The 21462-nt window shown below is 35.4% G+C and overlaps 3 protein-coding genes across 4 annotated transcripts; all 3 read right to left on the bottom strand.

Annotated features, from left to right (window-relative positions):
- Positions 1-1187: 1187 nt before the first annotated feature.
- LOC122316550 (uncharacterized transporter C405.03c-like) lies at positions 1188-6957 on the bottom strand. Its single transcript, XM_043133162.1, has 8 exons — positions 6423-6957; positions 5481-5870; positions 4683-4897; positions 3504-3568; positions 3256-3357; positions 2073-2190; positions 1547-1682; positions 1188-1405 (listed from the first exon to the last, which is right to left on the bottom strand). The coding sequence occupies exons 1-8, from the start codon at positions 6501-6503 to the stop codon at positions 1343-1345; spliced, it is 1170 nt and encodes a 389-aa protein (XP_042989096.1). The 5' UTR covers positions 6504-6957; the 3' UTR covers positions 1188-1342.
- A 1202-nt stretch (positions 6958-8159) lies between these two features.
- On the bottom strand, positions 8160-13614 carry LOC122316603 (monogalactosyldiacylglycerol synthase, chloroplastic-like). 2 transcript variants are annotated; one of them, XM_043133268.1, is made up of 9 exons: positions 12732-13614; positions 12213-12385; positions 11871-12032; positions 11655-11796; positions 11007-11231; positions 9463-9537; positions 9247-9309; positions 9097-9171; positions 8160-8540 (listed from the first exon to the last, which is right to left on the bottom strand). In XM_043133268.1, exons 1-9 carry the CDS (start codon positions 13227-13229, stop codon positions 8304-8306), a joined length of 1650 nt encoding a protein of 549 aa, XP_042989202.1. In that variant the 5' UTR covers positions 13230-13614; the 3' UTR covers positions 8160-8303. The 2 variants fall into 2 exon arrangements, with proteins under 2 accessions (XP_042989202.1, XP_042989204.1); XM_043133270.1 differs by lacking the exon at positions 9463-9537 and having other exon boundaries at positions 12732-13612.
- A 1261-nt stretch (positions 13615-14875) lies between these two features.
- Positions 14876-17839, bottom strand: LOC122317381 (aspartyl protease family protein At5g10770-like). The gene is made up of 3 exons (XM_043134450.1): positions 17581-17839; positions 16546-16998; positions 14876-15937 (listed from the first exon to the last, which is right to left on the bottom strand). Exons 1-3 carry the CDS (start codon positions 17774-17776, stop codon positions 15111-15113), a joined length of 1476 nt encoding a protein of 491 aa, XP_042990384.1. The 5' UTR covers positions 17777-17839; the 3' UTR covers positions 14876-15110.
- Positions 17840-21462: the final 3623 nt, after the last annotated feature.

A 21462-nucleotide genomic window follows, 5' to 3' on the forward strand; every position in this document is an offset into this window, starting at 1 on the left:
ATGATACTTGCATATTCTATTACTGTATGTAATATTACTCAATATCGTTGACAAATCAAGCAACCATTTACTACTTAATTTACTTAACATGCTAGTTTGATGAGTATGGTCAGATAGAGGTTTACTTCCAAAGGCGGTGGATCTAAAAAACCCTTGCCTTGGTGAGATTCCACATCATTTTTTTATTTTTCAAAAAGAGAAGAAATTAACATTGGTTGAGATTATAAGATAAGAGTGTACAGACCAATAATATAGATATATATATATATACTAGTAGTTGGGCAACGTCCAAGGGACGTTCGTCCAGTGTATAGAAATATTATTTTTATTAAGGAAAAAATTTTGAATAATAATGTAATATTTTTAGAAAAAAAATATATAAATTCTAACATCAAATAGTAAGATAGACTTAAATCAGTTTTAAAGCATTTAGAATTTATAAAAAAAATAAAAAATAAAAGAATCTTGAAACAAACATGTGCAGCACAGGAGATAAACTGTTAACAGTAAAGGAACGTGCATAGCACGTTTTCTTAATTTAATAAAGCGATTATTTTTAAAAAGTAACATAATTTTTATAAAGAAATAAAATACTAAGGTTTTTATAAGATATTATTATTTGATTTTAATGTTTCATAATGAATTTAAATTGATAAATAAATAATATTTTATTAGGATAATTGTATTCATAAATGTAGTTGGTAAATATATTTAAACTTAATTATTTTACATTTCTCTTTGTTTATATAAGGAATGAATAAAAATTTTAAATCACATAAATAAATTGATATATAAATTATAATTTATATAAAAGATCATATATATATAATAGAATATAGAATATATATTTATATAATTTATATAGATATATATAATAGAATATATATATATATATATATATATATATATAGATATCTAATATACCTCATAAATAAATGATCATCAATGCATAGGTTACAGGATTATGCATGCTGCATGAATTTTAATAATTATGAATTTATTCATAAGTGATTGGGGAGAGAGATTAAAAAATTAAGAACTTTTAAGAAGAGAGAGTCACTTTAATTTATTCATGTAACTAACGGCGTTAATTTTAACGGTAAAACAACAAAAACCGTTAAACCAATAAAATTCCGTTAGATAGCCACTTTATATATAAAGAGATATATATAGAACCAAGCATTTCATTTCTCGAGACAACATGCTACTCTGATCTCATAATTGCACAAGAAAATTGTCACATTACAAGAAGAGTCAAAAGGTAGACAGTTACGTAGACCGTTAATCAAGTGTTAAGTCTATATACAATTTTATCTGCTTTTCCGAAATCTGTACATGGCTGCTATGACTCTTCTTTCCTTGAAAACTTGTCTGAAAGGTTTGCCACGACAAATCCAGCGAATACCTGAATCCAGTTGAACATAGTTTAAATGTAATAAACTCTCTGCTGTGGTAAAGTTGAAGTAAATCACTGGATATGATGTCAACTGTGCTACAAGGGAAATGCAGAGACAGACAGACAGACAGACAGACAGAGAAAACATACCTGAATGCATCCAATAACGTAGATTGCAGAGTAGTGGCGACCATGTAATACCATGTCAGCTACCATTGCGAGAGGAATTGTCAAGGACATGCCTAAAGTTGCAACCAATGGAGTCGTCCAAACAACAGAAAGGGCCCTGTAATTTTTATTTTTTATTTAAAAAAAAAAAAAAACAGTATTACTGAAAGAATCTATTTGCAATGGTATCTAGAGTTGACAAGTATATCAGAAGAAATACACTAGTATGATTGCTGATCTGAGCATCATGAAACAAAATGGAACCAAACCAATATTTGCGAGTCAAATGGGAAAGTCAGCTTTTGAGAGCTTAAACAATATTCCCTTTAATTTGATTAAAAAATGTGTGGTTCTCTACTCATCCGTGGTTTAGGTAGCAACAAATCCAATAATTGCTTCCTTTTCCTGGTGGGTGTAGCAAGACTTCATTGGAAATTAGGACAAAAAGTTGAAATGTAACATTCTCATGTTCTCGTGTTGTCCAATCAAACCTTGCTCTACTACTAACCAAAAATAATCTGACAGAACACTTCCCACAAAGCCATTTAACAGCACGACTTCGCCAACAGATGTTGAATGTGGAAATTTAAATCGAGGTTCAATCCCCACTGCATTGAGTGGCCACACTGCATGGAATAACATTGTTGTGAAAAATCCAAGCACAGGAAACTGATAGGTAAGAACTTTTTTATGAGCCTTGAGACTATCACTGCATTCTCAAAACATAGTCATCAGAATAGTAATACATAAAAGAAAGAGGGAGGAAAGAAGAGAGAGGAGATGAACAAAATTATTCAATTGATTAGAGATGATACAATTGACAATTATATTTGAAGCTAAAACTGTGAAATAGAAGGACGGCTTAACTAATAACAACTGATTCCAGAGGCGCTCCAAGGTTCCAGAATCCTAATTACACGAACTCATTACCTAATTAATCAAGCACAAACATAACCACTTACACCCTGCTTTCATAATTGAAATGAACACCGCATGTGGATGGGAATTATTAACATTGAAAAAAGGAAAGAAAAAAACCCCCCACTTCAAGGAGAGAACATGCTGCTACTATTTCTGAGCAAGAGTGTGGTGCTTTGCCATTCAAACGAGGCATAATGTAGCTCCATTAGACCCTAATTATTGGGAGAACTTGTCTAAATTAAGAGGTGGCAGAATCCAAAGGAATAAGATAATAGGACATCATAAAAAGCCTTTGACGTATAATTCAAAAAGCAACCACTATACCGATTTGGGTTTCTCCAACTCCTAACACACCATTTTCCTTCAATTGAGGCACATTTCCAAGCAAAATTCCTCTTTGATCTTCAAACTTAGTTATAATCACAGTGAGATAGATAAACCACTTCCAAATTCTCATGACTAATCAAGGATTTGCAGCAAGAAGTGACACAATAAATTACTCTTGATAGACGTCTGAGCCAGCTGTGATTCAGTGGTCTGATTTTTTTTATAGTTGATTCAGTGGTCTGAAGTTATCAACTTAGTTAAACTACAACAGTTTCAGCACATAAGTTTTCTTTTTATTATTGTCCGAATATGAAAAAGTTTATCATAAAAATCCAGGAGAACAAACTGCTAAGCTCTAACTCCAGTTCAAGCATTTACATTCTTAATCATATGAATTCTCAGTGCTAAAGACAATTCATCACAAAAAACACTAGTTCACTTACCAAGCCACCAAAGACCGAGGAGAGAGAAGAGACCAATGTATCCAAAGAACTTTTGTACATCAACCTTGTCTCCTTCTGATCCAGAAGATTTCTTCAGCAGCACTGCAATAAGTAAACCAGTAATCTAGAAATCAGGCTGGGGACTTGGAAACAATCTATCAAATATGTATCACCAAGTTATTCATGGAATGCAAATGAAAATGAAAAACAAAAACAAAGAAAAGAAACATGGTTTCAGAATGCCATACCTGTAAATAAACCATATGATAATGCTGAGAGAAGACCAAAAATGTCCCCTGTGATAGAGTGCTTTCTAGTTTTAAGTAACAAGAAAAGGGGACAATTTCAGGTAATATCCCACATAAAGTCAAGCTAACATAACTATCTCAGCACGTAAGGCAAAAAAGAAATAAGTGAACTCTCATAAATATAATAGGTTTTGTTTGCTGTTGTAGGCATAAAGATGTTTTGCTTGCATTCATAATCACAACTCACCCATTTGCAAACGTTAATTATCCAATCACATTGACATTATTTCAATTCTACTCTACGGCCAAGATAGACAATATCTTGATTACAGGTGGCAATTAGGTTCTCTTCTTTTTGTATTTTTAAATGTGGAATGTATTAAAATTAAATCTGATTAGTGCAGCAACTTCTCTCTTTTTTTGTTCATTTGCACCCATTACGTTTTGCCAAACATGACTTCCAGAGGAGAAAACTGGGGAGGCAATTTCTCCAGTAAAATTGTATAGATTACTTCTATATATTTTTTTGATCAGTAAAGATTACTTCTGTGTATTATCCAATCCAACTCAATAATATTGTCTCAAACTCACAGCAAAAGTGAAAAACTCGTGATCCTAAAATAAGTTTCTTGGTTGTCAAGATCCAGTTTGGCTCCATTCACCCGACCGATCAAGTCTCAATCAAGGAATGTAAACAATATTCTACGATTTTTTCCAATGATTAATTTTGGATTTTTTTTTTAAACCACATCTGACTGAGTCAAAACTTGCATGTTTAGAGGAAAATGAAAAAACTCTCCAATGTTAACCAATTGATGTTCTTTGGCACAAAAAATATTTCAAAGGTTGAGATAATCTTTTTATCGATGAAAAACGGATGCCTTAAGCTTTCTGCTAAAGGGAGCTGAAAACAGATTCCAAATGATCGAATGGCAGCTGATCAAATATGCACAAAGGCTGCCTTTGGTACACATTGTACCCCCCAAAGCTGCCCAAAAAAGATGAAAACCCTGAAATAAAACCACCAGATGAAAAACTTCGGGTTTTTCTGCGAAATTACTGAAGTAAATGAGCTACCTCATAAACCTGTAAAGTTTACTTCAAAACGGACAGAAGGAAGAAATGCACAAAAGTCCCTTTAGAAGCCTACCAATGCTGAGCAAAAAGCAATTAGCTTACTCAGAGATGCTCATCAGTTCTCTAGGAGTCCAAGTTTTTCCAAATGTGGTCATGGCAACACCAGCCATGCTGATAAAAACAGCAACAATCTTTGTGAGATTTATTGAGTCCTGGCCAAGAAGAGCTCCAAAGAAAAGTGTGAACAGCCCTGATGTTGAAGTCAGGACAGTAGTACTTGCAACACTAGTATTTGCCAGTGCAGAGTTCGATAAATACTGCATGAGGTCAAAACAGATTAAACCTTCATTAGATTGTTTAAGAAAGTGTTTTTTGTTGACAGGCATATCATCAATCAAGCCAAGAAACCAACGCCCAGGTTGTACAGAACCTTCAATTTCCCTCAAAGTCATCATTGCGAAATTGAACCCATGATGACTAAGTCTACATCTCATCCCACACCACCAGGCTCCACCCTGACAAGTAACTCTCAACAAGTATATGTATCTAACTTTCATTTTTTTCCCTTGTAAAATAATCGATACAAATTCACTTTGCCCTTTGTAGCATGTCCTGATTTTCAACTTCAATACGGAGGCATGCAATTGACTCAGTCTACAAAGCCATTCTAGCAACATTAGCATAGATGGCTACAAGGATTATTAAAAAGATATGCAGTGCTGACCTTGCTGCATGTGCATAGATGGACTGACCCAATACTTTTGAAGGCCTTTACCACTCATCCACTCAGATTTTCTTATCCGTTCATACAATTTCATTATCCCACAACCTTATAAAGTTAAAGAAAATTCCAAAGGGTCATATACAGAGAACATTAGATAAAAATTAGAATATGTTTACCTCTGTTACAAACCATATCGGAGTAAGATATAAGCTACACTTAGCAATATCCCATGAACTGAGTTCACAGCTTTGTTTGAGCAAGTGAGGCTCATCTCGCTCATTCTTAGCTGTCAAAGGCTGGCCCTCTTCCCTTTCACTAAGATCACTGTCAGTAACGAGGCCATTTCCGGGTACTGGTCTGTGGTGCATTTCATTGATTATAAAAGGGATATCAAGTCCGGTTGAAGTGCTCATAACTTTCGCATCATTGCAAAGGTTCTTATCTAACTTTGCGTTTGCTAAGCTGCAGATCCAGTCTTTAAGAGCAGCAATGGGTAGATAGATTACCATAAGAGACACCCCCAAATAAGTGAGTGCAAATGGCTGTTTATAGTCTGCGAAAATTCTCTGCAGCAAATAGGTCTTGGTAGTTTAGTTTATGAAATCTCAAACATGGGAAGAAGGATCCTTTAAAAATCTTGCAGTTTAACATGGATCTAAGAGAATCGAAAATTACATGAAACCCTTTCAACCCATTGACTAGCAACTTCAAATTTACATTCTGTTTAAACAACTTTGGATATGAGAGAAGTCTGGTTTTTATTAAAAGTTATCACTCTAACTTCAAACAAAAACATTCCCTTTAAACAGGGAAAAGGCTTACCAACAAAGACCACCATGGAAAAAAGTTAATTTCTTTTTATTACCAAAATCATTATAATCAGATCAATCAGCGCACACAGAACCATGGAAAAGGAAACAAATAATAGAACCTTAAACAAGTCGGAGTTTTTTTTTTTTTTCCTTTTACCAGCAACAAAGATTCCCAGTTCGGCCTGTTCTATTATTTTCCTATCTTCTTCAGCAACCAAACAGAGCAAAGTTTAAGAAACGCGTAACAATACCGCATCATGCTAATGAAAGAATCCAAGAAAAGTGGTCGTTGATATAACTCCTAACCTGAGTGATCTCTGCAGAGGCAACCCATATGAACACGACTGTGACAATCAACGCCAAACCAGCAGTATATTTCCAACCCATTAAGCCAAGCGCCAGTAAAAACCCCCAGAACAAAAAAGGTTTGAAATATGAAGTGGGTAAGCTCAAGTTTTGTTATGAAACAAGCATCTTGTGAGAAGCTCTGGGCACCAGAACAGATTCAAGATGAAATGAGATCCAGAGGATTTCGGTTTGTTTGGCATGTATAGATAGTATTTGTGTTAATAATAATTAGCTGGGATTGGAAAAATAAAAGTTTTTTCCAAATTCCAAGTGGACATTTGTTGCTGTTGTTGAGGAAAGTTACAAAATATAGTATTTGTGTTAATAATAATTAGCTGGGATTGGAAAAATAAAAGTTTTTTCCAAATTCCAAGTGGACATTTGTTGCTGTTGTTGAGGAAAGTTACAAAGTATGGTGTCAAACGACCGTGAGGGATTTGCTCAAAGTCGTCGGTTTCACTCTGGCTTTCTCGAGGTGGTTAGAGTTTAGACCGATGAGAGTGACAAATGGTAGTTGTCTTATTAAGTGATACCGTTGAAGTATAAGATGAAGTGGGTAATGTGGCCGAGAGATGAATCCAAAAAACGGATTGCTTCGAAGTCATGTTCTGTCGACCTTAGTTTACCAGGACGAGGTTGTCGCATAAATAAATAAAGGAAAATTTTATGCTACTTTCAAGCCGATATATACATTGAGCTGTGCTTACATCTTCGAAAACTCACCAAATAAGTTAATCTTTTTTATTAAGTTTTTTATTTTTAAATATTTAAAAAAAAATTCACAACATCACTAAAAATACTTTCTTAATCACTAAATCAAAAAAAAAATCTCATTTGAGACCCACGTTCGGGTCCTAAAGTATTTCTAATATACACTTATTGAAAAATATCAAAATACAATTTTTATTTTTATTTTTTACCAATAGATGTAGCAGACATCCCCGTTAATGATTTATTTGATTTCTCATTAAGCAGATTTGTAAAAATATTTTTTCTCTATCAAATGGAGAGAATCACAAGTACCATTATGCCAAAGCTTTTATAAATCATAACCTTACAGTTGCTTTTTTCGCACTTTCTGACAATATAAAAATTAGATCAACCATTTTGATACATTTATAATTCCTTATCTTTTTTATTTTGAAAGTTCCGACTTACGTAATTTTTATACGTCTTAATTCAAAATTTTCATCTTATTATTATAACTTTTTAAAATTTCTACACAAAATATAACATACAATTCAACTTTTTAAAATTCTAATACAACTTTTTTAAATCCCAAAACAATAATAATACTTAAAAATAATATTTTAAATTTTTATCTCAATTCAAAATTCTCATCTTACTTACCAAAACTGCCTTTAGGATGAGAATTTTAAATTGAGATAAAAATTTAAAATATTATTTTTAAGTATTATTATTGTTTTAAAATTTGAAAAAATCGTATTTAAATTTAAAAAAATTGAGATGAAAATTTTGAATTTGATAAGTAAGATGAAAATTTTAAGTTGCGATGAAAATTTAAAATATTATTTTTAAGTATTATTATTATTTTGAGATTTGAAAAAGTTGAATTGTATATTATATTTTGAGTGAAAATTTAGAAAAGTTATAATGATGAGATAAGAATTTTAAGTTGAGATAAAAATTTTGAATTGAGTTGTTTTTACCCAACCTGGAATTCCCTACGTACAATTATCCAAGAAAATACGAATTTATTATCGTTGACTGAAAATCATATAAAAAAATGAAAAGGGCAGGAGAAGGCTAATGTAATTAATTTGCCCAATGGCGAACTTAACGGGAGACATGCACCAAAACTGAGAGTGAGCAATGGGGTTAAGTTGTACAGGAATAATGAGGTACGAAACTTCTTTGTCTAACAAGCTCGTGAAGATCATGAACAATCTTGAATACAGCATCAGGCCGAGCCAGCTTCAATGCATTTAGGGACATTACCTTAAGCTCGTCAGCTTTTGGACCAAACCACTCGGCAACAATATTTGCTATCTCTTTTGGCGATTTAGAGAACTTCCCACATCCGTTTTCGACCACATATGGTACGTTTCCAACCTCCTGGAAGAAGGGGTCAAAAAAAAAAAAAACACTAGTAAAATAAAACAGAAAAACTGCTACATGCTTTTTTTTTTAGTTCCCCCCACCCCCAAACCAGCCCATTTAATGACCATGATGTTCAAGTATTTTGATAAGGGACTACGGTGTTCCCATCATCTACTCAGCACATGCTTCTCTAACATAACCAACCACGTCAATGGCATTTATTAGACAATCTGACTTGACTTTTCAGTAGCAACATCATATCCATATAACGTAAAACATGGAAAATCACTGCAAATCATATGCTATTTTTCTCAAGGAGCATTAAGGGGGCCTGTAACCACGTGCAGTTCATTGTTACACAAGTAGTAACTTATTCAGATATTCTTCATTGTCATGGGCCTCGTAAAATCTAATCGTCAAGTTCATTGGCTATAAAACTGTAATTCATTCATTCACCAAACAATGGATCTAAGAAATTTTCAAAAGTAAAATAGTCGGGCTGAAATTACAAGATTCCTGAAATCAAGTTAACAGAACATACTGACAGAATGTATAGAACTCGTTAAAATACCTGGCCGGCAATGAAATCATTCAGAATGATAGGGAGGCCACGAATCATGGCCTCTGCAATCGTCCCTGGGCCAGCCTACAAAGGCAACTTGTGATTAGATGGCTAGTATATAGTAGAGGTAGAAAATGATAGTTTCTGTTCCAAACTTACCTTTGTGATGATGCAATCACAAGCTCCCATGCACTCCTCCATTTTGGTGACAAACCCCTTCACCTATATATATATATATAAGCAAGTAACCTCAGCCAGTTCTATTTATACACACATTTATGCAAATATATTATCATAAACCAATTTACAGTACATATTTCATATACATGAATCAATTTAAGATCCATTAGGCTAGGTTTGGGTAACCCAAAATACCTGAAAAATCTGAGAAGTTTCGTATGGATGAAGACTTTTGTCCTCCCAAACACGTTTGAAACGCTTCAAACACTCCTAAAACCGTATGAAGCACAATAGCATGAAATGACTTCTCACCTACCCGTCAGTCAGCCTATTATTTTTTAAAAATGTTGGAAATTATTCCTAATAATAATTCTATTTATCAATACAACATATAAATAAAATTAATATTTCACCATCATTACCAATAAAATTAATCATTGATGGGACCCACACATTTTTCAATTTCCTACTCAAAAGTCAACAACTCAACATACTTCATATATCCAAACACATCAAACTCATCTCAATAGAACCCACAAACCCACTCAATCTCTACTCACAACTATTCACAATTCTTCTCAACTATCTTCAACGCCCAAACGCGCCCTTAAGTGTTTTTCTTACTTGAAAAACACCATTCTATATGGCCAATGCTAATCACATAATTATCTTAAATTTGTGTGGCTCCTTTTCCCTTTTAGAAAGAGGGAGGAGGGAATTGAGGGGTAGAAGTGTTGTGAGACTCAGAGTGAATAGAGGAAATCAGAAGTACAGCCAGTCAAGGTGGAATCTGAGTCCTAAGGATCACTACGCACCAAGTATGTAGCTAGCGCCATACCTGTAGTAGGACTACTTTAGAACTACTTTATTTTGGTAACTACATAAACTACCACACATGCCTTTCTAAAGCTTCAATCGGAGATCCCATAGAATGAAATGGGTGCCATCTAGTTCAATAGTCACCAGGTTTGGGACATTTATTGAAAAATAAAAAAGATGAAGCAAATGGATCTGACGTTAGAACAGATCAACGTTGAGACATGAGGCATAGAGGGGTCTGACGTTAAGATCAAAGGATAGATTGGACAGCTATAGTATATTACTTCTGATGATATACTTTGAAATGGTTTTTGTTTTTTGTTTGGTCACTCTACTCACACACTCAAGGGGACTTGAACCTTTGATTTCACCCACTAACCCATATTTTGTAATGAATTTCAGGGAGGTAATGTTGATTATCAATGACAATGCATTTTTAGTAATTAGAAACAATGGTAACAATTTCAAATGCAATTCAAAATGTTAAGGTATCATTCAAGCACGGTAAAACTCTCTCTCTCTCTCTCTCTCTCTCTCTCTCTCTCACATTCATTTTTTATTTTCTTTGATTGTGTTTCAGCTTTAGTTTATATTTTCCGGAGTACGTTAGGTTTTCGTTCTTTTCCAGCAGTTTTTTAATGTGGAATCTAAATGCTTGGGCTTTCTGATTTTCAACTCAAGGGCTTCAATCAAGCACTTGTAGAAGAAAGGGCTTCAATCAAGCACTTTAGAAGAGTGGTTGTTTGGAACAAGAGATTGTTTTGAGGCACATGAAAAGGGCCAGCATGTGACATTAAATACACGTAAAATAGAAGTGGCAATTCAGCACTAACGAAAAAACCTTCAAACACAAACGATTTAAGTTCGAAAAGGCAAACTGCAACCAAGGCAGTGGCATGCTTTTGGAGAGTGTGTAATACCTGGACAGGAATCTTCCAATCTATGGAAAGCAGTTTACTCGAAAGCTTTTTGTTGCGGCCACAAATTACAAGCAACTGACCAATAGGCTCCCCGTGATTCTCATCATATAATGCACCCCCAAGTGCTCGAGCAGTAGCCTCAATGGGGCCCATCCCTTCTCCTCCTCCCATCAGCAACACAGCAGGAAGATTCTCGTCCATTCCTAGCTCTCTCCTTAGCTCAAACTACAGGTATTGAACGTGAAGTGGGATAAAACAAGTCAATATCAGGGTGTTAACCACATTTATAACAGAAAACAGACATTAGTATGCATAAATCCAACATGGAGAAGTCCCAGTCAACAACATATCAGAGGAAAGATGCTTTAAAGCACATTCAGTATGTAGTATAAAGGAGCTTGAAAAAGTTCTACCTTTAGTCAAAAGACAATTGAACCCCCCCCCCCCCTCTCTCTCTCTCTCTCTCTTAAAAAAACAAAAAAGCACACAAAAGAGAACGGGAGGGGAAAAAAACACAGGTCAGATACTCTTTTCCATGTACAGGCGTACAAGGACATAATTTCTTTACCAGACCTACATTGCAACAGAGTACAACTTGCATTGAACAGGGTAGCAAAGCCAAAGAGTAATCAAAATAAAGAAACCAACCTTTGAACGAACAGGCTTAACGAAGGAAGGTCGCACAGGAAGTCCATAAACCTTAATTTGGGCAGGCTGGAGTCCAGCTTTTAAGGCCCTCTTCGCTACCTCAGCTGATGGGCAATAGCATCTGGTTACAAGCTTGTGAAACCTGAAGAGAAAGACATCAAAGGTCAAGACCATACCATCGGAATATCATTAAAATAGATTATGTTTAGAACTGACCATGTAGGATGGCAAGTGCTTAGATCTGTGACTACAGTAGTGAAGACAATCTTCTTCAACAGGCCCTTTGACCTCAAGACACGAAGGGGAACATGCTGCATCAGTGGGTGCACACTGATAATAATATCTGGCTGGTACTTCATCAGGCCTTTAGCAACCTCTCTATAAACCAAAAGAAAATCACAGAGGTAGGTTATTCTAAAGCATGAACCGCCATGCCTATGTAGGACAATATATATACAGACTTCAAATGTACTATCAATATATCCCTAGTTTTATAATGTTGCACAATTAATTAGCCAAGAAAGAATAGAAAGTATTCTAGTCGGTGACAAGCCTCACCGAGCTATAAATGTTGAGGTTGCAGCAAAGTTGGATTGATGCACCACGCGGGGAGCGCTTGCATAATAAGTCATTTTCCACAAGGTTCCGTGTTTCACCAGAAAATTATAGCTCCTGGGAAGTTGATTAAATGGCCAAGGAGTATGATCCGTCCATAAATCGGTAATAAACACCTGCAACACGCACTCTTAACATGCAGAAATAATCAACAAACATGAAATCACACACCCACTGACTTCATTACCCAACGCCTCCTATTCAATTTCCGAGAAATCGTGGGGAAAAAGAGAAAATTTTAAAGTCTCTTCGGCTTCCTAGAGTTAAAATGTGATCCCAGTTAAACCAGATACACACTTTACCAAATGTTCTTATTCTACCATGTGACTCACGTCCATAAGAATGCGAACTTCAAGAGTGAAATTTCTAAAATTATGTTCTCTTCCCACATTTTTCTAAGCAACGGAACACAAGAAACTGATTGAAACAGAGTCATACAGACTAGATAACACCAAAACTGACCTGATACTCATCGCCAAATTCTTCATGAAACGCGGCCTTTATAGCCTCAGCCGAAGCCCGGTGGCCCCCACCGGTGTCACTCATCAAAATCAAAACCTTTTTGGGGGTCTCAGCCTCCACACCGTTCAAGGTCAAGCCATCATCCTCCGATACAACACACCCATCTTCTCTAAGCCCATTGCTGTCCCCCGAGCCAATCCGAACCGAGGCGAACCCAATTGGAATTCTCTCGCAATGGAACTTTATAGCTCTGTTGAAGTCATTGAGAACACTCCTAATACCCGAAGCGCCTCTACCGCCCAAGCTCAGTGAGGCACGCAAGTTAAGCTTTTTTGAGCCGCCAAGGGGCTCGTAGTAGAGAGAATTGGAAAGGAAGGACGAGCATCCATCCGAGCCTGAGTTATGGAGCCTTGTATTGAATGCAAAGCGACCCAAATGGGATACCAAATCGAAGACACTACTTGTTTCTTGGGATACGGCGGAACCACCGTGATGCATGGTTGCTGTTTGTTCTATTGTCAGGAGAAATCAATGCTAAGATCAACCTACTAGCCCATGGTGGTCTATTGTCATCTAAACCGCATGGGTTTCCACTAAAGAATAGATAAAGGCAGCGGTAGAATACAAGAAGACAAGTAAGAGAGAGAGAGAGAGAGCGAACAGAAGTACACTAGTAGAGAGAAAGGACAGAACAGAACAAGTGAGCGGGGCGTTTTGAGTTGTGGCGCAGAGAGAGAGACAGAGAGGGAGGGAAATCTGGGAGGAGGGTTTGTGGCCACAGGGACAGGATTTTGTGAGAGAGAGAGCAAGAAATAGGCTTTGGAAATAACAACAGGGGAGCTGCAAGGAAGCGAGTGCAGAGTGGGCTGGGTTGGCTTAAATTCGGTCATTGTAGAGTAGTAGGTAGTATATCATTTTTTTCTTCTATATTATTTGTCAAAGGAAAACACTTATATATTTTTATTTTTTATATATATTTTTTAAAGGTATTAAAGTGAATATTAATAAATTTATATATTTTCTCTTTTTTTAAATAGTTAAGAATATTTAAAAAATGATTAAAAAAAGAAATATCAATATATTTAAATATATTTTTTAAATACCAATATATTAATAATTATTTTTTTAATCATTAAGTAAAAAAGAAATATTAAAAAAATATATGAACAGTCAAATTGAAGAAATAAATTCAGGAGACATAGTATTATTTTTTTTATATTTTAGAATCCTATCATTTAATATATTTATTCCAGAATTTTCGGTTCTATTTTTCTTTTCTATAACTACATATTTGCATGCACGATTTTCATTTTTCACTACAATAAGTTCATCACATATTTTAATAAATCGCTTTTCTACGCACTCAAATATGACAACTTTACCCAAGCGGAATTAAAAAAATGACAGGTTTAAAGCTAATAACTCGTACACAGTCTGGTAGCATTTATCCCATCGAATCCTTCTTCTAATGTATAATTGTACGTACTTAGTCCGAGTGTAAATTTGTCGTAGGATCGTAACAAGCTTGATTTTCTTAAAAACAAAAAAAAAAAAAAAAATTGAACTTGGCAAATGTGAAATGAGCCGATCACCTAGTAAACCCAGCAGGCTATACATTCTAAATTTCTCAGAGTGACCTACTTTTGGCCCAAGTTTTTGTTTTTGACTTGGACATGTAACACATGCTTGACGCATTTGTGGGTCTTTTATCTTGTCTGAATTAGAATCGTGATCCTTGTCATTCTATAGAGATTGACATAAACATACTTTAATCATAGTCAACGAAATGGCGATGAGCTAACCACAACATGGTTGGCTTGAGGATGCGATGCCGAAGCCAATTGCCATTGAGCAGTACTTAAAATGATGTGAACATAGAACAGAAAAAAGGTTTGTTTTGGGGGTGGTTATCGTGAGGAAAGGGGAATGCAGAAAACACAACAATCATGTGATTTTGATGCAATTTTAGTATTCGAAACATAGTTGCGGCAGCCCATGTGGTGCACGTTCACAATTGTACGAGTGTTCTAACTTCCAATGCCGGCTCGTGTATCACATTATCTAGAACACTTTTGGGCTCACCAAGACAAAGGAACGAACGTGCTATTTTCATTGTTTTCATACAGAACTTGAACATTTAGAAATTGTAAATAATAGTTTTCATTTATAAACCATAATAGATAGATATAGATATATACAGCATCATCTTATACGTGAGATGATTTCGTTTTGAGAAACTTTATTTTACCGTTTTTTCAATCTATTTATATTTATTTTTTGAAAAGTTCATATCGTGTGATGAGCAGTAATTAACGTTTTTAATCCGTGCACGTACGTACACAGATTATACATTGTCTCTGTGATTAACAGTGTCTCATCTTAACAACCACCAGGAGCAAACCCAATCCTGCTTCTGCCAACATCGTACACCACCTCCAACGTCTTCTGTTGAGTATTCCCAAATATCGCCGTGTCATTGGCATTCTTGTTCCCAGTAAAAGCCAAGCAAACCTGAGAAAGGTTTCGAACAAGTAACACCCCGGACTTGTCCACTTCCACGTCGACGCCACCGCTGAAGGAGAAGACTATCCTCGGTATGTAAACGGTTTTGCGACTGCTGAAGTCGTAGCAGGTGTCGAGTATCGAAAAAGGCTCACCCATCGTATAGTTCTTCATCGCCTGTCGGAACGCCGTCCTCAACGCATTGTACACCGTGGGCGGTAAGTATGTCAAGGTTGTCCCAGAGTCGATGACCAACCCTGCAGTCGAGAAAACCGAAGGCGGGATCGCTAGCTTATTTCCTGCGACCCTGATTCCAAGCAAGTCTAGGCCGTAAAACGACGATTTGGAGTATGATTTCGAGAAGGGGGAGAACTTTATGGCCTTCGAAGCTTTGTCAGAGCCTTCCCCGAAAGTGAGGTGCCCTGTTGAGCTGGAGGTCGAGGGAAGGCAGTAGGAGAAGATGCGGCCGTACCTATTTGCAGTTTGTTCGACTAAGGAGAACTTGTCGCGGCCGAGGCCGAGCAACCCCGCAATGGCGCCGAACAGGCCTTCGTTATCTTGACCGCAGCCGAATAGGAAATTTTGGAACACGTCCTTATCTGTTAAGGTTAACTTTTCTTTACCAAAAAATCCCAGCGAAAACGACCGGTCGCCATACAGTACACCGTATACGCATGTTGAGGAAGAGCAAGCGGGTCGATTTCCTGCATGCAATATTATTGAGAGAGAGAGAGAGATCAGAAATAAGTCTAATATGAGGTGCGTACTAATGGAATCGTCAAAGGGAATCAAACGTGAATGGAAGAAAATCATGTGTTATATATGGATTTAACACAGAAGAAATGATTTCATCCAAATTTTGGACATCCCAACTTCATCCTAAACAAAGCAAAGGAGAGTTGACAAGCTTCTAAACATCAACAGCAGCAGATTGCACAGATTCAACAGAGATGGAGCCAGGCAAAGAAATTCCATCTTGTATTCAATGGATTGTATCTCAAGAAATTTTGTAAGACTTGTTGAGCAATAAAATTATTCCTTTATAAAAAAAAAAAAAAAGAAAGTAGCCATTCATGGATATTTCTCGTACCTGTTTGACTGTTTGGGTGTTTCTCTTTATAGACTTTATTAATTGTTGCAGGGCTTATGAATCTTGCATATATAACAAAATGAAAAAAAAAAAAAATACATTTTTTGACTCACAGGCTAATCATCAACAAGTGGCTTAAAAACCTGAAATTATGATCGCCATGATATTGATAATCTAGATGCATACATAAAAGTCATGACATTAATAAGTAATAATCAGTACCTGTGGCAGAAAGGAGCTGAGAGCACAACGGAGAGCTACAGGTAATATTGGTGTAAGTCGAGGAATGAGAAGGGTTGAAGATGACATCGTCTTGGTCGTAGCAGGACCCGGCGCAAGGCTGACACTGAGTCCAGGTGAGGTCGCTACCGGTGTCAAATGCGAGCGTCAAGCTCCTTTTCGGTGTACCCAGGCCGACCGTCACAATGTAGTTGTTAGTGCGGAAAGATCTGCCTAAATTGGCTGGGATATTGGCGGAGCCCTTTGACTCTGACTTCCTCCTCAGAACCTTGCCGCCCAACCTCTTGGAGTGCCTGGAATATTGAATAAACTCCGCCCTTAATTGGTCTTGCTCCAGAATTTCAACGTCGGTGGGAATTTTTGTTTTGTCTTGGTTAAGTTGAGAGCATGGACCATTCTTGTGTACCACTTTCAAGGACCCCTTTCTATGAGGACCTGCAACTCCAATTCTTATTCATAAATTAAGATGACATTTTTCTTTAAAGATTCAGAACATTAATATATCAAAGATACAATATTTCAGTTGTCATGACCACTGATAATATGCACAGCACAGAGACTAATCGTTTAATCTATCTAGCTGTCAAAAGAATCTCTTCTCTTTCCGAGTGATCTGGGACCTCCCCTGTTCTTACTTACACCTTTGTTGGAGAACTTATCAGCTCTAACTATTATTTATCAGAATTCCCAACATGCTTTGAAATAAAAAATATGTACTCCTTCAAGAGCAAGAGCAACGTCTATTCGTTCCATTAGATTATTAATTGAATGAGTAAATCTGGTTTTTATTAATTTAAGTTTTCTCCTTTGGGTACAAATGACAAGTAATTAAGTAGCTAAATTTTCTTGCTAGTTTTTATTATCCTCTGTTCTTCTTTTCATTAGAAAGAATGAAAAGATAGTAAAGTGCAGGAGTAACTAGTTGTAAGGATCATTAGAATGTAAAAGAAGGCAACAGATGGAAATTTCTCTACACATAGAGATTAAAAAAAAAAAAGAGAGAGAGAGTGATGAAACCTTTGGTAGAAGGGGTGCAAATAGTTGATGGTAGTAGAGAGCTGACTTGAACGGTATGAGTGTGGTGAAGAAGGTTCTTCTCTATTGTCTCTCTTCCTTCAGAGGCAAATCCAAGCGCCTTCAAAGAACAAAGACATGCAAGAGCACAAACGAGGAAAAGCCTTGGAAACGAGGAGGAAATGGTATTGATGGCCATTGTCTTCTCACTTGTCTCTCGAGTTTATTGCTGGCATGGGCAATCTTAACGTCTTTATAGGCCCTAGAAATAATTTTGGTAGACTTGGATTGACTCCTCAAGTTGTAAGTAGAAAGATTATAACCTAACTTATGTTTGTCATTTTCCATTAATTATTTCCGTGTTTAGTGCTTTCAACTCGGTTGCATGGAGATTGGATAGAATTTAAAATGTGAAAAGATAATTGTCATGACCATCAAGCTGATAGTGGGCAGTGGAAGAAAGCTGGAATCTGCCCCGTACGTACATACGTACGTACGTGTGTGTGAGAGAGAGAGAGGTTTTCTTTTCCAAATGGATCCCATTTTTTCCTCCATGGCTCTATTCCCTCAGTGGTTTGTATTGTTTTTCAGTGTCCCACAATAAGCGGAAAACTAGAGAGGAGTTAGGCAACCATTACATCATGAGGATATTTTCCACGATGAACTAGATAGAACCACTAGGGAAAAAAGAAAGAACTTTATGTCATTGAGCACAAAGTCCTCCGACACCATGAGAAGCATACCATATCATAAAGGTAAGTGGGTGAATGGGGATGACCCATTTTTCTCTTAGCACTCAAACTACAGAGGAAAGAGAGAAAAAAAATATTAGGTGTACAAAGAAAATTGTAAAGATAGGAGTTTGCAACTCGCTGTTAAATAATTAGATGTATTGTCTATTTTATAAATATAGTTTTACTATCTGAAATATTGCATTAATTTTGATTTTTATAATCTCAGTTAAGTGTGGTACTTCAAATAAAGAGTTTTAGGTTCGGTTTGACAGTATAAATGATTTATTCAGCTAGCCTGACTGATATCGACTTCCCAGCCGTCGTTTTTGAAGTGATTTTGTACATCATTGTACACGGATCCGCAATACTCGGTGGAAAATTTTCAGTCATTGCACTTTCATGTTTCTATGGATATTTCTATGGATCCGGACTAGGTTCTGGTAAGTGGTATAAAAATTTTTAATTTAAAATAAAATATTAAAATATTATATTTTAATATTATTATTGTTTTGAAATTTTAAAAAGTTAAGAAAAAGTTAAATTATTTATTATATTTTGTATAAAGATTTAAAAAAATTATAATGATTAAATGAAAATTTTGAATTTGAAATGAAAATTTTTTGTTACCATAACCATAAGTAAATCTATAAAGAGTGAAGCTACAGGCCAGACGGTGGTTTTCACATTTTTACTGTGACGCCCCTAAATTTCGTTTGGGATTGGACGGATATTTGAAGCGTCGAGACATGCAACACAAGGTTACCTGCCCATGTTCATGACATATAAGATGCAATATTCCTAACATGCATCTAACATTATGCAATATTCGCAGTGAATAATTTTTTTTTAGTAATACTATGCACCAAACTGAAAATATCACAAATACTTAAAACATACTTCATATATAAAGATCCATTGAATAACTAAGATCACAGCACTAGTCCAAAATAGTTATGATCCAAAAGTACTGGAGATGCAACTCCATCGTACAAGTAGTAATTTAACTACTATATTAACATTAACGACGCACCGTCGTTTAGTCGACTGTGTCTAGTTGGTCAGCTCCTGATCCTCCTTCAGGTCCTGTAACAAGATCTACCATTCGGAGGGAATGGTAGTTGGGACTACCACTGTGAGATTTGATTACAAATTTCAGCAAGTTAACAAAAAATTTCACACAAGCTAATGATGCATGGATCACAGTAAAAGCATAAATGTATAATCAAATTCATAAATAATTAAAGCATAACTTAGCGTACAACATAACATAATTGACATAACTTAAATTGAAACATGAACTTGGCTCGACTTGACATGAACTTAATCTGAAACTTGACTTAGCATGAACTTGCTCTGAAACTTGAATTAACATGAAAAATACATACTCCACAGTTGTTGTGGCCCCATGTATTCTACGTGTAAATACATACTCCACAGTTGTTATGGCCCCATGTATTCTACACAAACTTGACTTAACATGAAAAATACATACTTCATAGTTGTTGTGGCCCCATGTATTCTACGTGTAAATATATACTCCACAATTGTTATGGTCTCATGTATTCTACACATCGCAATGCAGTTAAATACATACTCCACAGTTGTTGTGGCCCCATGTATTTTACACAAACTGAATGTACTCAAGATGAAACGTGACTGGAATACTAAAGGACTGAAGTCCTGACGTAACATAACGTGATTTGAACATAACTTGAAATACATGACCAACTTGGTATAGAAACATTTCGTAACATGGCATAACATATAATAGACAACATATTTAACATGACATACTTGTAATGTACAGTAATACATGACAGAATATGTAACAGCCCGCTAGAAATTTAATTATGAAATTTCTATTAACTTTAAGAACCTCGTGAAAACCCCATAAGTTTTCACGAATCCATTAATCATATAGGTTTTTGTCTAATTACATAGTTAGTGTTATTATTTACTATGGTATCAGAAGTGTGTTTTTGATTATTGGAGATAGTTAGAAGTGTCAAAATGTATTATGGTTTGTGCCATTAGACTCGGAGGGTTATTTAAAGTCTTATGGCGCAATAACATTTTTTCATATTTTCGGTCAAAACGTCTGTTTAAAACTGTAGATATTATTGGATAAAAAGAAATATCTTGAGGTAATTTTCATGAATATTATTGGGTAAAAATATTTTGAGTTGATTTTTATAGATATTATTAGATAAAATATTATGAGATAATCTTTTATAGATATTTTGGGTAGGAGAAAACTACACTCAACTCTCAACTCCAGCCTCATTTCTTCCATATCTTATCCATAATTATCTCCAGCCACCTCTCCCCACGAAATTATCTAATTACACCTTCCAATAAAAGATTATCAAACACTCTCTCTCGGACAGCTTTTAGGAGGTCTTTTGCACGCCCATTTCGAAGCTGTTGTAAGTGTTTTATCATAAAGTCTCCTTCATATAAGTTGTTCCTTTTTGAGTCTAGTTTACATGGATATCTTATTTGCCCCATTTGAAGATCATTTGGTCAGTCAAATATTGTATAAACTATAGAAAGGTCATTCTGGGAGATAAATTGGAGAATATGTTATAGTTTGGAGTTTTTGACCAAGCTAATGGATAGATATTGGTCCGAAATTTTTATGGAGTATTGTTAACATGTATATGTGACTATTGGTTGAGGATTTTTGCATGATTAAAGGTTTTGATGAAATATTTACTTAGATTTAGAAACTTAGAAACTGGAAGAAGAAAAACAGTTTCTGTTTTGAGAAAGTTTAACTCTTTGGTGGTCTAAACCTATTCTAATGACTTTAATAATTTTATTGGAGGATCCTAAGTATCTTATATACATTTTATATTATTATTTTGAAGATATTTGATGTTAGTTTCAAAGATATGAAATTTTATGCAAAGAGATATTCAAACAAGCCAAAGTGTGGATATTCTTGGCTAAATTTATGTTTTGGTTAATTTCTAACCATGTGATCTTGAATTAGAAGCTTATATATGTTTTAGGACATCTTTTTAAACCATGTGATGGTTTGGTTTGAAGATCATATATTTATAAGTCATAGATCAAGATATTTATCAAAACTAGTTGAGGAAAAAGTTTCTGTTTTTGGATTAAGTGTAAAACTAAAAACTCCAAATGT

Source organism: Carya illinoinensis, chromosome 7, assembly GCF_018687715.1.
Source record: "Carya illinoinensis cultivar Pawnee chromosome 7, C.illinoinensisPawnee_v1, whole genome shotgun sequence".
NCBI lineage: Eukaryota > Viridiplantae > Streptophyta > Magnoliopsida > Fagales > Juglandaceae > Carya > Carya illinoinensis.